General features: G+C 37.0%; 1 protein-coding gene across 1 annotated transcript in view; it reads right to left on the bottom strand.

Annotated features, from left to right (window-relative positions):
- LOC114389201 overlaps window positions 1-16,186 on the bottom strand; it is a 38,414-nt gene extending 22,228 nt beyond the window's left edge. Inside the window, exons 1-11 of the mRNA XM_028349826.1 lie at window positions 16,047-16,186; window positions 15,621-15,728; window positions 15,367-15,501; window positions 12,870-13,429; window positions 12,442-12,581; window positions 3,849-4,178; window positions 3,229-3,696; window positions 1,403-2,148; window positions 1,139-1,224; window positions 838-1,056; window positions 190-318 (exon numbers count right to left, since the gene is read on the bottom strand). Of these exons, the coding sequence (XP_028205627.1) occupies window positions 190-318; window positions 838-1,056; window positions 1,139-1,224; window positions 1,403-2,148; window positions 3,229-3,696; window positions 3,849-4,178; window positions 12,442-12,581; window positions 12,870-13,429; window positions 15,367-15,501; window positions 15,621-15,728; window positions 16,047-16,178 (3,053 nt within the window). The 5' untranslated portion in view covers window positions 16,179-16,186. The remainder of the gene's footprint in view (window positions 1-189; window positions 319-837; window positions 1,057-1,138; window positions 1,225-1,402; window positions 2,149-3,228; window positions 3,697-3,848; window positions 4,179-12,441; window positions 12,582-12,869; window positions 13,430-15,366; window positions 15,502-15,620; window positions 15,729-16,046) is intronic.
- Window positions 16,187-16,634: the final 448 nt, after the last annotated feature.

Here is a 16,634-nt window from a genome sequence, read left to right as displayed (position 1 = left end):
ATGTGTAGTCATGTTAGGTCTCTAAAATGTTTAAATGCCAGCATGTTCCTTAAAAAACCACTTTAGTTATTGAGAAGGACTGGTGCATTAGGTTCTTCAGAACTAATATGATCAACATTTGAGGTTTAAAGCAAGTTGAATGATGCTAATACATTACAAAACCCTTTCAAGGTCAATGAAATACTATACCATAAACTAAATTCTCCACGACTATTATGACCAACAACCAAATGAGTACACTTCGGAACCCTCTTCAACTCCATAATGCCAGGGGATACAGAGCCATCAGCTGGAATAATGAAGTACTCTATCTTTTCGCTGCCAAAAATGTAAATAAAAGGGTGAACAATATAAGTTGCATGCACCATTGCAAGATAACCAAAAAATATATATTTAATTACTCTAGCTACAAAATCAACAACATTTATACATATTGGCATAGATAATACATTACATTATTGACCAACAGGAATAGATTCTACAATTACAAATGTATAACTCATCAACAATCCTGGCATTTGCCCTTCTAGAAAAGTGGAATGTGAAACTGATGGCAGGTCTTTGACTCAGAAAATTAACTTCAACAAAATTTGGGAAGCATTTAAACCAAGAAAAAATCTGTCATAACATCTTCATAGCACAGTTTTCCAAATATTCTTATGTTATCTTCTATGAAAAAACAAAGGAAACTTATATACATGCTGTCAGCTACAAAAGCAAACATATAAGAAATCAGCAAGTTAATCAAAACAAATTAAAAATTTGAAATAATCATATTCTGAAAGGGACATAAATGGCTCTAGGGAATGCAAGAGCAAAAAGAGTCACCATAATCACCTCCATTTTGAATTCATGACCCACACCTGCAGTTTCCCACTCTCTCCGACAGAAACAAGTCGGTTAGGTTCGCAAACCAATATACAATGCACATTGTCAACAGTTTCCAATGTTGTTACAACTGATACATAACCATGTTCTACTTGGACAATCTTCAAAGCGTTCTTCTCAGAGCAGACTGATTTACATGTTGAGCAATGACAATCAATCTTTCCTTCCCTGGGAGGAAACACTATTTAGGTATTCCATTTAAACTTACGTATATTATACATATCAACTGAAATCTGCTGAAACAGTTAACCTGCAATTGGGGGTCTTTATGCTGCCTATTAAGACAACATACTGTCCACCAGGAGTCAACTGCACCCCAGATCTTTCCACCATAGTCTAGCATAAAACACGACGGATTTCGTTAGAGTTTGTAGCAGTGTATCATTAAGTTACATTCTGTTAGGACAAATGTACTCTAACAGATTTTGACAGTGAGGATTTATCTAACCAAACAGTTAGTATAAAAAAAAAAGGGAGAAGGGATTGAGAATGAACCAAGCAAAAAATAACTTACTTCTTTTATGAAGTTATGTTTTGGATCTGGCAACAGTATTGAGCTGTGAGCCATGACAGAAGGGCACCCTAAAGTTGGTTCAGCAATAGCTACCTTGTACGTGAACAGGGTCCTGTACTGACCAGTCAGATAGCCACATAAGACACAAACATGGATTTCATCCTCTCTTGTGCTTAAAAATAAGGATGAAACAGGCATTGGGTGCAAGTAACGTCCCACAAACTTAACACTGCTGCCCAGATTATTCTTGAGCTCCTGGTTTTGCAGGGGCATTGGTTCTGAAATTAATTGAACCTCCTTGGTACCAAAGCACTTATTTTCATCAGCAAACAGGGTTAGATTCTGAGACGATGTTGGGTTAGGATCCACTAGGTTGCTATGTCCACCCAGAACATCACTACGAATTTGAGGTGTTTGAACACATAAACCTGCAGTATCATCTGTTTCACATGGTTTATCATTAGAATTGTTTACTAGAATGATTTCTGAGGGATGTAAAGTGTCTTTGGCAGTATACATTTCAGGAGTAACATGTTTAAATTTGTCATATTCAGTACACTCCATGACTGAACAATTTTCTTGGAAGGGAATATCATTTCGGAGCTTTTTTCTGGTGTATACTAATTTTGGTAAATTTGAAGACATAATCATCATTTCAGCATTGCCTGTTTGACCCACAACTTCATCTTGTGTCTTTTCTGCAAGAGTTGCCATGTTTTCCAATTGATAGCTCTTTGCTTTTACACCTGAGAATGCATTAGTCTCAGCTCATTGTGTTATAAAATTTGTAAGGAATGGTAATGACCAAGTCAGACTGAACAATCCAAGTAAGCATCAGCCTAAGCTCATTAAGCTTCATTCTAAGTCCTAACCCCAAAATAAACTAATATTTAGCTGCAACCATGACCAGTGATGTTTGTCATGTGATTGGGTGATAGTAACTCAAGACCAGTGTTCCATGGGTTATGAGTACCATTATCGGTACAGGTATCGGGGTACAAGATTTCTATTCTAAAGCTAAGGTGTGTGAGAGCGTATATCATACTACCTCAGATCCTATATATAAGAAACAAATACCCAATTTATCAAAACCAATAAAAGTAGTTAAATGATTGAATTTTAATTTGTCATAAATTTAAATTTTCTTCCAAAAATATCTACAAAATTAATTGGTTTAAGTGGTGGTTAGATATAATGACACTCACACTACTCATAATCTAAGGAATACTTTTTTCCACCAATGAGAATGAGTTATATTGTTAATAGCTCATTAAATGCATCCACTTTCATGGGAAATGAGTGATATCTCACTGATAACTGTACAATAAATCAAGGGTATAAAAGGAAACTAGCCATTAAAACATTTGAAAGTGGTCATATGTTTCTTACAATTAGGACCAAAAAAATACTACTTTTTGTTTCTTATAAAGGACTGAAGGTAGTATAAAAATATAAAAACAAACAAAAAAGTATTAAAATTAAATAAATACAATTTTCATAATGTCCTAACACAAGTAAGCAAAAATATTTAAAGGCACAAGTTCTGAGAAAAGTGGAGTAACAATTTGTTTCATTTACTAACAAATTGTTATTCATGGCGTGGACCTATTTATGCTTGAGGCATGAGTTTTGGGTAGCCATGTGTACCCAAAACAAATTATGCACCCAGTATGGGTACAACAACTATTCAGGAGGACCAATGCATCTTAGCTTCAGTTCAAAACAGACTGAAGAATTATATTACAATATAAAGTAAACCCTCATGACCATGTTCATCCATATTTTAGAATTTATTTTCTTGATGCCAGATATCATAAACACATTACCCCCAGTAAAATCCTGAGCAGTTGGCAGGTCCTTTTGCACAGAACTGAGAAAAACATGCGCAGGATTTTCTTTCACATGTAAGCAAGCATCATCACTTCTTTCATAAATAATCAGATCCTTAGGAGACATGTCATCTAGAACAGATTCAGGAATGCATACATCACAATTCTGAGGCATGTCTTTAAAGTCCAACCCCGAAGCATGGCAAGTGATTGTTCCATTTGTCAAGTCATGACCAAGAAGCTGTTGAGAACACATTTCTTTATTGAAACTAGATCTACCAGCTTCAACAATATCTGAAGATAAGATTTCCTGATTGGTTTTATAATCATCACATTGACTATATTCAAAACTGTCAGGAACAATAGACCTCATATGTTCAAAATTAGGAGTATTTGAATGTGAGTCTGTACACCCATGTATCTTTTGCCCTTGTTCCCCATGTGCAGCCTCTGTCATTATTACATCTGCAGTATAAACATTTTTCAATAATGTACAACAAGTCAAGGATACATAAATACACAAACGTGTGGAAACAAAAGGAAGATTGAAAGGATCTATGCCAGACACACAGTAATGATAAATGCTAAAAAAAATAGCATAGATAAGGTATATTTACCAGAAGGCAATACATCCACACTATATCCCTTCTGTTCATCCTTGGAATTCACCTGACAAGGCAACATATCTGAAGGCCTAACAGTAAACTCCTTATCTGTTGAAACAGTCCTCAGTAGAGGAACTGCTTGAGGAAGCAGAAGTGCCATCATTGACTTTGCCACATCTTGGCCAGCTGAACCAAACTCACTTTTTTCAGAGCTTGGATTTGAAATAGATTTGAGTACTTCTTTATGTTCTGTGTTTAACAGATCTCCAGAGGTGATCTGACAAGCTGTCTCATTGTAAGCATATTTATCCAGTTCACTTGGGGCAGAATCATGAGTATTTTCTGCAGTGCACTAGAGTAAGTGATCCAGAATCAACAGGAAAATAGAGAAATATGAGAGAGAAAGTTGATATTAAAAGAGTGTGTTGTAGAACACAGAAATATTAAAATATGCAAAAATCTTAAACATACTGATAATAAGCTTCACAGAGCTTTTCAGAAGATGATATGTTAAGAACTCTATTAGAAAATCAAAACACCACCAATGAATCCAAAAACATTGTCTTAACATTAGTGGAATCCACTGTCATTTACAATAAAAGGACTTTAGTATGTATACGGACTTGGCCCATGTGCTTGTATATACTTAACCTATAAATATAAGTATGAGGGTAGCTAAACATTGTATAGTACATTAGTACCCAATTACAATTTACCCATGTCTCTCTATCTCTCACTGCATAGTATCATAGAGCCAAGTAGGGTTTAGAGCTGCTGTCAGCAATATCCTTTGACAGCCATAAAAATATTGGGGATTGAAAACAAAATTTGGTGGCTAAAACATGGTGCAAATCGCAAAATAGAAATATCTCATTTTTTTGGGTTTTTATTTTTGCGTCTGACCTTGGATGTCTGTTTTAGCAGCAACTAACTTGCGTTTTTAAAGATAGAGGGGGCCTTATTTGAGGATTGAATAAAGCTCAGTTGGTTTTGTGGCTGTTTGCGGTGTTTTGGGGCATTTTGACTGACTTAGTGCGTTTTGGGGTCCAAATAGTGTGTTCCACTGTCATGTAAGGATGTCTAATAGCTCTTAGATTCTTAAAATATGAGTTTAAGCCTAACTCAACCCCAAAAGCTAACTCAAGGGGTGAGGATTGTCCCTCAGTTATTTACTCTAACTTGGTTTTATCTTTAGCCGATGTGGGACTTGGATTTTTCTCAAAGCACCCCCTCATACCCAGTACTTCTTGGACTTGGTGTATGAATAATATGGCGGGTGGCCCTTTGAATTAATCTTAGATATGCTCTGATATCATCTTATATTCTTAGAATGTGAGTTTAAGCCTAACTCAACCCCAAAAACTAGCTCAAGGGGTGAGGGTTACCCTTCACTTATATACTCTAACTTGGCTTCATCTTTAGCCGATGTGGGACTTGGGTTTTTCCCAATAATAGCAAAAGAAGGTTTCAAGGGCCTATTAAGGAGATCATTACCACATCTTCCAAACTCACTGAAGTTAGCCTTGGCAGGAAGGGAAAGGAATATCATGTAACAGTTAGGATGTGTTGAATGCAGAGGTATGGAATACAGAGACAAACGTATTCTGACCTTGCGCATCAATTTTGTTGGTAGACAAACTCAGTCCATTATTACTACTTGTAAAACAAGGAAAGAATTGTGGGATTTTCTAAAATTTATCTATAGGAAATCAGATAATTTGAATCAGATTTATGCTCTTCTACAAGATATTTTCTGCCCCAAATAGAATAAATGGAAGTTGATGCACTACTTGGAGTTCAAGAAGTACACTGAAGAATTGACTTCTCTCCTCACTTGCAAATCTGTAAAGGAGAGGTGACCAAACAGAAGAAGCTTATACCCTAAGTTGGTTTGACAAACGCATTAAAGCCTTGCAAACAGATTGGGGAGGTGACTTTCATTCATTTTCCAATTATCTTAATGAATTGGGCATTATTCATAGACTTTCTTCTCCTCACACACATCACCAAAATGGTGTTGTGGAAGTAACCACCATCACATTGTTGAGCGTGGTCTATCTTTACTTAGTCATGCATCTCTTTCATCTTTTGGGATCATGCCTTTGTTATTGCGGTATATCTTATAAATCGTCTTCCTTCAGCACCTCTCCACTTTAACACTCCTTATCCTGTTTTATTTCAGACCTTCCCTAACTATAAATTTCTTAAGGTGTTTGGATGTGCATGTTTTCCCTTTCTTCGACCCTACCACTCACAAACTTGAATTCAGATCAACAGAGTGTATTTTTCTGGGATATTCACCAAGCCATAAATGTTACAAATGCATGTCTCCATCTGGCCGAATCTTCATTTCTAAAGATGTTATTTTTAATGAACATAGATTCCCATACCCTTACCTTTTTCCTTCTACTACTCACAATACATCTACTTCGTGCATGTTTGTTTCCCTGTTAAAACATTGGTTGCACAAATTTCAATGGTCTAAATGGCCGTTTGCGCATTCTGAGGCACCAAAAGCAGAAGTAACTCTTTTGTTACTTCTGAAAGAACACCAGTTACGTTAAGCCTTGGTTAAATGTAACTGGTTCCCAAACACAGCCTTCCTCTCCATCTATTTAAGCCTCTATACTGTTAGAACCTAAGACATTGGACGATGTCAGGTCCCTAAGATTTTTTATGATAACAATTACACTATATTTTGTATGGACTAATGGATTTTACTAAGTGTTAAAGGAACAACAACCTCTAATCATTGTTTGGTAATGAAATCCGAAGTAAGCTTTAATTGATATACTCATTTAGCGTCCAAGAATTGGTACTTATTTTATCAAAAGTTAAATTCAGCATCTAATGTGCTGTAACTAAAGTCACTACATCTAATTCTTCAGTCAATGTTTCCTCTTCAATTGCTAAGGAAAACCAAACTGTTGATTAAATCCCTTAGCAACCAATCTTGCTTTGTACTTATTGATAGTGCTGTCAGGATTTTCTTTAACCCTGAATACCCATTTACAACCAATAGCAGCTCTATTAGGAGGCAAAGGAACAAGAGTCCAAGTACTATTTTTCTGTAGTGCAGAAAATTCATCAGTCATGGCAGCAAGCCATTTTGGATCCTGCAATGCTCTGTTTAACATTTTTAGGTTCAGCATGAGCAATAAGAAAAGTAGGATTAATTTTAGGTTGAACAATCCCATTCTTTGATCTAGTCACCATAAGATGAGTGTTGACAGGTCTGACATTAGAATGATGAGTATAAGATGTTTTGAGAGATTGGTGAAACAGTAGGTAACTTTTCAGCAGAAGACTGAACAGGAACCTCAATGTGACCTGAAGAGGAAGCTGCAACTGCAGTTAGAAACTCAATTGCTAAGGGATCTAATCAACGGTTTGGTTTTGACTTCCAAGAAACCCTCTCACCTGTAATTAAACCTGTTACAATCAGAATTATTCGCACTCTTGCTCTCACCTATAAGTGGCCTCTACTTCAACTGGATGTGAATAATGCCTTTCTTAATGGGCTCTTACAAGAAGAGGTTTATATAACTCAACCTGACAAGTCCCTGGTTTAAAAATTGAATATCTATGGACTCAAAGAAGCTCCTAGAGCTTGGTTTGAAAGGTTAAAATTCACCCTATTGCAGTTTGGTTTTACTGATAGCAAGTATGATCCCTCTGTGTTTGTGTAAAGCACAAAATCCACCACTGTTTATATTCTGGTTTATGTTGATATCTTCTTATGACTCAATCTATATACATTAGAGATTTTTTGGTCAAGACTAATATTCTGAAGTCTAAGCCTATTTCCTCTCCTATGTTACCAATTGTAAACCGTCAAAACAAGGATCTGATTTATTACAGGATACTTCCTTCTATAGATCAGTAGTTGGTGCCTTACAAAATGTTACTATCACTCATCCTGAACTGAGCTTTGTTGTTAACAAAGTTTGTCAGTTTATGGCTTCTCCACTTGAAACTCACTGGACTGCAGATAAAAGAATCCTCAGATACCTTAAAGGTGTGTTACATTATGGACATGTATTACATCCTGCTACTCTCAATCAACCTTCGGCTGTTTGTGCATTCTGTGATGCTGATTGGGCAGAAGACGCTGATGATAGAAGGTCTACTTCTGGTGCTTCAATCTACTTAGGTCCTAATTTGGTCTCCTGGTGGTCTAGGAAGCAAACAGTCGTGTCCAGGTCTAGTACTGAAGCTGAATACAGGAGTCTAGCAGCTGCTACAGCAGATATTCTTTGGATGCAAACTCTGCTTCAGGAACTTTCAGTTCCTCATCTCATACCTATGGTGCTATGTGACAATCTCAGTGCTGTCAATTTGGCTCATAATCTTATTCTTCACTCAAAGACATAACTGTCCTAGTTAAACAGTTGTAACTACCTTCCAACTGCGTCTCTGTAGTATAAACACATTCTGTAAGCAGAGACTCGGTGACTTCTTGTAATCTCTCATTCATAATATACAAGTTCTCTTTCTCTCTACACATTTCAGCTTCACTGCCGGCTGGGTCATCCTTCTGGAGGTGGTGGCAGCAACTGTCAGAAAAGTCGCCAAAGATAGTGGCTGCAATCGGTTTTGCTAACCAAAGCGAGAACATGATTCGCAAAAAAAAAGATAAGAAAAAAGAAAATCCTGGGGACAGTGGGTCCACAGGGCAGACACAATTCTAGGACTACCTCTCTTAGGCTCTGAATACCAAGTAAAGAGCAAAAGAGAATGAGAGAAATTAGAAGCATAGTCATAAGGCACTACAGAGATAGGTTTATATAGGCTTATTGTGTTAATTACAAATAAATAGAGAAGCTTTTGCTTCCTCATAATCAAATGTTCAATGGCTAAACCTATATACATTAAATGTAAATATCCTTTCTTGATCTACAACAATCTCATCGAAACCAGGCCTGATATTTCCTTTCCAATAAGTGATGTAAGTCAATTCATCTCTTCTCCTGGGGATTTTTGCTCTACATGCTTCAACGTACAGGCTTTACCTCTAAGTGGATCAAATGGATTGAGGGATGCCTCAATTCTGCATCCATTTCAGTCTTGGTCAATGGCAGCCCTACGGGAGAGTTCCTTCCCAAAAGGGGGTTACGCCAAGGGGACCCACTTGCACCATTTTTGTTCAATGTGGTAGCTGAAGGGCTGAATGGTCTGATGAGAAAAGCTAGGGAGGAGAATATATACAAGGCATATCAAGTGGGATCCAATAAAGTGGAAATCAGCCTTTTACAGTTCGCAGATGATACTATCTTTTTGGGGGAAGCGGACATGGAGAATGTCAAAACAATTAAGGCTGTCCTAAGGTCCTTTGAACTTGTATCTGGCCTTAAAATTAATTTTGCCAAGAGTTCCTTTGGAGCTTTTGGCCAAACTGACCTTTGGAAGCAGCAGGCAGCCACCTACTTGAATTGTCAGTTGCTGGTTCTTCCTTTCAATTACCTGGGAATACCCATTGGAGCAAACCCAAGGAGATGTACTATGTGGGATCCTATCATCCAAAAATGCGAGAGAAAGCTAGCTAAGTGGAAACAGAGAAATATATCCTTTGGGGGGAGAGTGACACTCATTCAATCCGTGCTAACCTCGATCCCTATTTATTTGTTCTCCTTTTTTAGGGTGCCTAAATCAGTGGAAGACAAGTTGGTGCGTTTACAGCGATGATTCCTTTGGGGGGGAGGACCCGATCAAAATAAAATTGCATGGGTCAGCTGGAAATCAGTGTGCTTGCCAAAAGAGAAGGGTGGTTTGGGTTTAAAGGACATCACAAGTTTCAATACGGCATTACTTGGAAAATGGGAGTGGAATTTAATGCACCACAAAGGAGAGTTGTGGGCAAAGGTGTTGGATTCAAAATATGGGGGTTGGAGAGGCTTGGCTGAAGTGGATAGGGTGGGTCATCAATCAATTTGGTGGAGGGATTTACAGAAGGTTCTTTTTAGTACAAATAGTGGACAGCTTATTCAAAAAGGATTCAAGTGGAAGGTGGGGAGTGGTAACCACATCAAATTTTGGGAGGATAAATGGATTGGGGAGGAGGACTCATTAGCAGAGAAGTACCCTAGGCTGTATTCAATCTCATTGCAGCAGCATCAACTCATCAGATCCATGGGAATGTATCAAGACATGGGGTGGGAGTGGAACTTTGCTTGGAGAAGAGCCTTGTTTGACAATGAGATCACCTCAGCAACTAACTTTCTCAAAGATATTGCAGAAATTAAAATCCAGCAACAGATTTCAGACAATTGGGAGTGGTCTGCAGATTCAGAGGGACACTATTCAACTCGCAGTGCCTATGACTTGATTGGAGAAGACGCAAGAGATAGCAGTCAGGAGGAATGTTTTGAGAAGCTTTGGAGGATAAAGGTTCCAGCTAGGTTTCTGGTGTTTGGGTCGAGATTATTGAGAGATAGGTTGCCGACAAGAAAAAACCTGCAGAGAAGACAGATTCACTTTGTCCTCTCTGCAGAACCCAACAAGAGGATGCATCCCATCTCTTCTTCCACTGCAGCAAAGTTCAACCCATATGATGGGAAACCATGTCATGGCTGCAAGTCAAGGGTGCTTTTCCATTAAGCCCAAAGCAGCACTTCCTCCATCACTTGGGTGTTCAACCTGCTGGTGTAAGAAATAGTAGATGGCATTGTTGGTGGCTAGCTTTGACCTGGTCCATTTGGAAATTTAGAAATAGTATAGTCTTCTCTAATGCGAATTTTGATGCTAACAAGTTGTTTGAAGAAGCCATATTCCTTCTATGGTCTTGGCTTAGGGGTTTTGAGAAGGATTTCACAGTGCATTTCAATCAATGGTCAAGTAATCTACCACAGAGTTTTATGTATCAGCAGGGGATTGCATAGTTATGACATTTATACATGTAAATTCATATGCATTTTGTATCCATAGCTTGGTTCCCCCTCAGAATATTAATGTCTGACTGTGGAACCATTTATATGGATTTCCTTTGTACTATGAGTACCTCTGGTACTTCTTTTAATATATAATACTTATCTTTGCCAATCAAAAAAAAATTCATCTCTTCTCCGACTGACACTCATTGAGAAGCACTTATAAGCATTGTGAAGTATTTGCAGAAAGCTCCAACAAAGGGGATTGAGTATCAAGGTCATGGGCATATATGCAGGTGGAGGCTTTCTCTTATGCGAATCGGGCTGGGTCTCCTAATGGTTATGACACCGCCATCCTCCATTTCCAATATGGCACCCACTATTCAAGTGGCATCCATGGCATCTGTGGCAGCTATGGTGGAAACTGAAAGAGACTTGTTGAAGAGAAGGGTTTGGGGTTGTATGGCCCGACCCAAGCACAGCCCCAAAACATTAAAAAACCCTAAAAAAAACAACAGTTTGGGCCTCATAGTCTGACCCAACCCAAGGATCAAAATGTTTAAAACACCTTGTATTCTTCAGATACAAAACCGTACCAACTACTAAACACATCACCAAAGGCGATGATCATCTCGAACAAACTTGACTTCTCTTCCCATTCTTTGCATCTTAGTTATTCCCATTCTTCTCTACTTATACTCATTCTTTCTCCCTTATTTCATTCTTCTTTTAATCTTACAATTATTTATATTTCTGTTTATTGAAAAAGTAAGCAACGGTATGTGATAGCAAGATCAAAGCAGAGACAAAACACAGGGTTGTGGCTCAAACAACTTGTGAGTTGATATGGATAAGACAGATTTTCAAGGAGATGGGATTTGCTAATACCTGTCCTATGAAATTGTGGGCTGTGGTGTGATGACCAAGTTATCATGCAAACTACATCAAATTCAGTCTTTCATGAAAGAACGATGCATATTAAGGTAGATTGTCACTTAATCTGAGAAAAGGTCTAACAAAATCTTACACCTGCCTCTTATGTCAAGACAGCCAACCAACTAGCAGATATGTTTACAAAAGCTTTGAATGATATGCATAGTGCTTTTATTTGTAACAAGCTAGGCATGATTAACATTTATGCTTCAGCTTGAGAAGTGTTAAAAATCATTTAGAATAAAAGAGTTTTAGAATGTGCACGGCCATGGCCCATGTGCCTGTATATACTTAACCTAGTAATATAAAATGAGGGTAGCTACATGTGTAGAGTACCCAATTACAGCTTATTCATATGCCTCTCTGACTATATCTCTCTCTTTCTATCTCTACATCCACAAATGTCATATTTGGCAGTATCACAAGACATTCCACATTTTCATTCTATAAAGAACACACTGTTCAATATTGCCGGAGATATAAGGTGGGTTAGATGGTTAAGGGAGAAGAAAAGAGCAGAAAGGTCATGGGTACGATCCCCTCTACTAACAAAATCTAACATTTTAACAAACTAACATTTTTCGATCAAAAAAAAAACTATTCAATATTGCCAAAGATATTTAGCGGTATCTCCAATCCTTTGATAACCCAAATTATAAAGGTTCAAAAGTAAATATAAATCCCAAAAATTATAGTAAAAACAAATTATTCAAATGAGTATGTCCAACATCTAGGCGAAGATGCACGTGCTGAAAATCATTAAAAGTGAAAAGTAACTTTTTACAGTACAAACAAAATAGAAGTACCTTGCACAAAATCTATGGTATCGGGAGCACAAAGATCAATATCAATACAACCAACAGACTCTTTAGAACATAAAGGCATCAGTTTCTTGTCTTCTGGTGTCACCAACAAATTAGATATCTTCAACTCCACATCCTGCGGCCTATGAAGCTGCAAAAGTTAAGATATTTTCTACTATAACAAAATAGACCATTAAATTTTGATTTGTACACAATCTCTTGGAAAATTTTAATTGAATTGGAAATATCTCAAGAAGCATGAGATAAAATAAATCACTTCTAAGCATTTTGTACTTTTAGGTTTATCAAGATCATGAAATTTTAGGAACAAACATGTTTCCAATGAAAACCATTCCACACATTACATTTTATAAAGCAACATTTTCCAATGAATATTGTTCAATAGAATATAACTTCAAAGGTATGCTTACAGATCTTCTGCAGTTAGTTCGGTAGTTTTGCAATCTTCAGAATAGAGAAAACCAGTCCATCCTCTTGAAGGTACAGCTCCCACTTTCTTTTCATCAGAGATTTCAATAGGATTCAATAGCAACTCATTTTTGGATGAAATGCAATTACTGCTTTTACAAACAGAAGATATCCTTTGCAATAGGACTGGCACGCCTATCTGATTGTGGACCTCAAGTACTTCTGAACCATAATGGATTGTAGAACTCCTCTGACCAAGACTCTTCTCATTCTGTACAATTGAAGGTCTACTACATGTCAGTTCTGGAGACTGAGATCTAGCTCGTACATTTAATTTTTTATTCTTAAGTTCACATCTGCTTCTCTTCCCTGTAACACGTGGTTTTCTGAGGCAAGTTAGTAAATCAGGATATGTGCCTACATTTGTGCAATTATCATGATCTGTTCTAGTAACCCCATCACAAATGTTTGGGGATACCAAGCTCCGCTCTGCTATTCCATTTACATCTGTCACCAGTTCCCGGAGCAACCTCTGGATAAACTGATTTTTGAACCCAAAAAGCTGCATGAGATTAAAATAGAAGAAACTATATTAAGCACAATGAACAACTAGTATAGAAGGGATTAAAAACAACAGAGTATAAACAACGGATGTGTAATTGAGAAATAACAAAAGAGAAACAAAAAGAAAATTATGAGATTGGTCATCAGAGTCATAGACTGCAACTGTTGCAAAACCTGGACACAAATTCCACAAGTTCAGATCTCTATAAAGAAGAAAGTTTAATGAAGAGAGAAAGGAAGTGTGTCCAGTATAGAGGAGAATAAGATATCCTCACAAACAAAGTAAGAAAGAAAACAGAAAAAATACCCAAGGTCATTACTGGAATAAAGATTTCCAACTCCACTGCATATCAGCCTAGAACTAGACTTGTAAAAGAAACCATGAGCAGAACCCAAAGAGAAGTCAAGAAGAAAACTTTATCACTTAGAAATGTTTTGAAGTACAAATCACAAAGCTTGGAGAAATTACCAATGCAAAGACATAATTTCAACACAAGATAAGTGGTCAATCTTGCATAGTTGCATATTGGATTGACAAACTTTCAGTTGTTAACAGCAGCTGCATTTTGATAATAATTCTCAAGGCCTATACTATTATAGGAGAGTTTATGAATTCTCTGTATGTTCTGAAACAGGATAAAAAAACATGTGGCTAGAAGCTACAAGATAATTGCATCAAACTCAGTGTCAAGTATCAACTTATTTCCTTCTTTTGCAATTGACTATACCTTAAATTGCAACTAAATTAACCACCACATATATATAACTGAACAGTAGAAACACAACCATGTAATAAAATGAGACTGATGATATCTTTAAGCATTGATCATTACTACAACTACCAACAGGAATTTGAGTTCTGAAATTTAAAAGCAGCTGTTTACATAGGATATAATACAAGAAACTAGATGGTAATTTATTAGACAATATCATGACAGTATGACACAACTTTAGACACCTAGAATCTAAGCAAAGAGAGATTATTAGGCAGTGCAAGTACACAAGTAGTCAATAATCCACATCCTGCACTCTATAGTCATTTGGAACATCAAAGGCTATTATGTCCATAAAAAACTTAGGACACATAGGGGATAAGAATTACCTAAGCAGAATTTTGTGGTTAGTCAGATCCAATTTTATATGCATTTGTCTACAGAAATTGTTTCCTTTCAAAGTGTAGACAATGTTGTTCATCCAAGTTCCAAGAGCAAAAATAATAGAAATAGAAAAAAAGGATAGAGGAGAAGCAGAGACAGCTCCCACTATCACAATCCACAGTAGTATTTGCAACTATGAGGCATGGTGGAAACTCTAATACCAAATCAAGGACCAACTCTTCTAAAATATTAAGCTGTAAGGTAACTTATGAATGGTTTTTACCTCTAAAAAAAAGTTTGATTGTTGAGATAAAATAGTGGAGTTGCTAGCAATGTAAAGCTTGCTTCTTTAAAACCAAATTCATCAAATAAAGAAATGTCCTAGTTTGTTCTTCATTGCATGCATAGCACCTATGATTTGTTAGATAGCATACATGATCATCAAAGAATGCAGGGAGAAAAACAGCAAGCTACCAGGTTACTTACTCTAACCTTTCTTGATGAGAAAATTTATCATAGTCCACAAAACATAAATGAACGTTTTATATTTGAACATTTGAATCCTCAATTTGATATTCCTGTCTACTATTGACCTAGTTGTTTCTTCTAAAAATCAACAATGATATCATTGTTGATGTAGAATCTATTTAATCCATTATTGACTAAGGAAAGATAATATAAGAAACAGAAAGCATACTATGGGTAAAATATCATATTATAGCAAATAAAAAAATATGGTAATATACAACAGCAAGACATAAAAGAGAAATTTCTGGAAAAAAAAGCAAAATTTTCTAGAATTTTACAAATAGATTTCATCAACATCAATAATTTCTACCTCCAAGCCATCCATCTTAGATGAAAGTCTCTTCCCATGCCAAATCTTGATTCGTGGGCAACCTTTCTTCTGAAACTCCTCCCATGCTTGGTCAGGAGTTTTCCCAGAAGATGAACTCCCATCATCAGAAGAAATCTGCATTTACAGTACACAACTGAATCTGTTTAATAAAATTCAAAGCAAACTGTGAACCTTTAGTATATGGACTCAAAAGTCAAAAAAAATATGAAGCGCATAGAAACCCAAATACAAACCAAAAATCTAGGGCCATTGACACCTTCACAAATTTCCATCTTATAAGTGGTCCCGTTATAAGCTCTAACAGCTTGATAACCAACTGGATATGGATACCGATCTTTTCCCTGCAATGTTGTCGATGTCAATGCATTACATCAGTCAGCAGAGGAAAACAAAGCAATGCAAAGTGTTACTACCGCACAAATGTTCAGTATGTTGCGAACGGAGCATAAAACAAATAATTATACTTCTAAAGCAACTCCACAGTGCACAGTATGTAAAATTGAAGCAACCTATATGGCAACGCAATTTTACGAGAATAATCCATAAAAACTTTACTGACAATTGCTATTATCAGACAAAGAACAAATTATGACATCAAAAGGAAAAGAAATCGAACAACGCGCGTCGATTGCATGAAATTGCAGGGAATGGAATCAAACCCTAGAGGTGGTCCAGTACTTCTTATCCCAGGATCCTTTGTAGAGGGAACCGATGGAAATTATTTCGAGGCCATCGGTTCTGTCCTCCGCATCTACTTGCGCGGCTTTCTCAGCGCTTCGAGTCTTCGCCATTGAGTGAGAAAGTGCGAGCGAAAGTGGAACAAAAAGAGTATATGGCGGGAAACGCCTTTTGAGGCTTTTGGTTTTGGGTTTCAAGATGGCCCGCACTTTCAAGTTTTTCTTCCTGCACCTCCTAAATCTCAAATACACCAAGAATAAAATGAAAAACCAAAATTACCCTTCACTTAAAATCTCAAATACGGATTCCGTCTCTCCTCTCACACCATTAACCTACAGTTTCACACCATTGCGCCACTATGAAAATCTCTCATCTTCTCTTCAATCCGTTCATCAATCCCTCTTTCATCTCATCAATTTGTGCTTCCTTAATTGTCATTCATCATCCTCATAGTTGCCATCATCCCATTGTTGCCTTTGTGAGTTTCACTCTCGCCTCGTCGCTGTGTTTTTTTTTTTCACTGTATTAAACCTATACGGATTGGCAATCTATATAGTCAATCCGTATGG

Source organism: Glycine soja, chromosome 16 (assembly GCF_004193775.1).
Source record: "Glycine soja cultivar W05 chromosome 16, ASM419377v2, whole genome shotgun sequence".
Taxonomy (NCBI): Eukaryota; Viridiplantae; Streptophyta; class Magnoliopsida; order Fabales; family Fabaceae; genus Glycine; species Glycine soja.
Note: the sequence above shows the minus strand (reverse complement) of the source record. Positions and strands in the feature narration are given on the sequence as shown.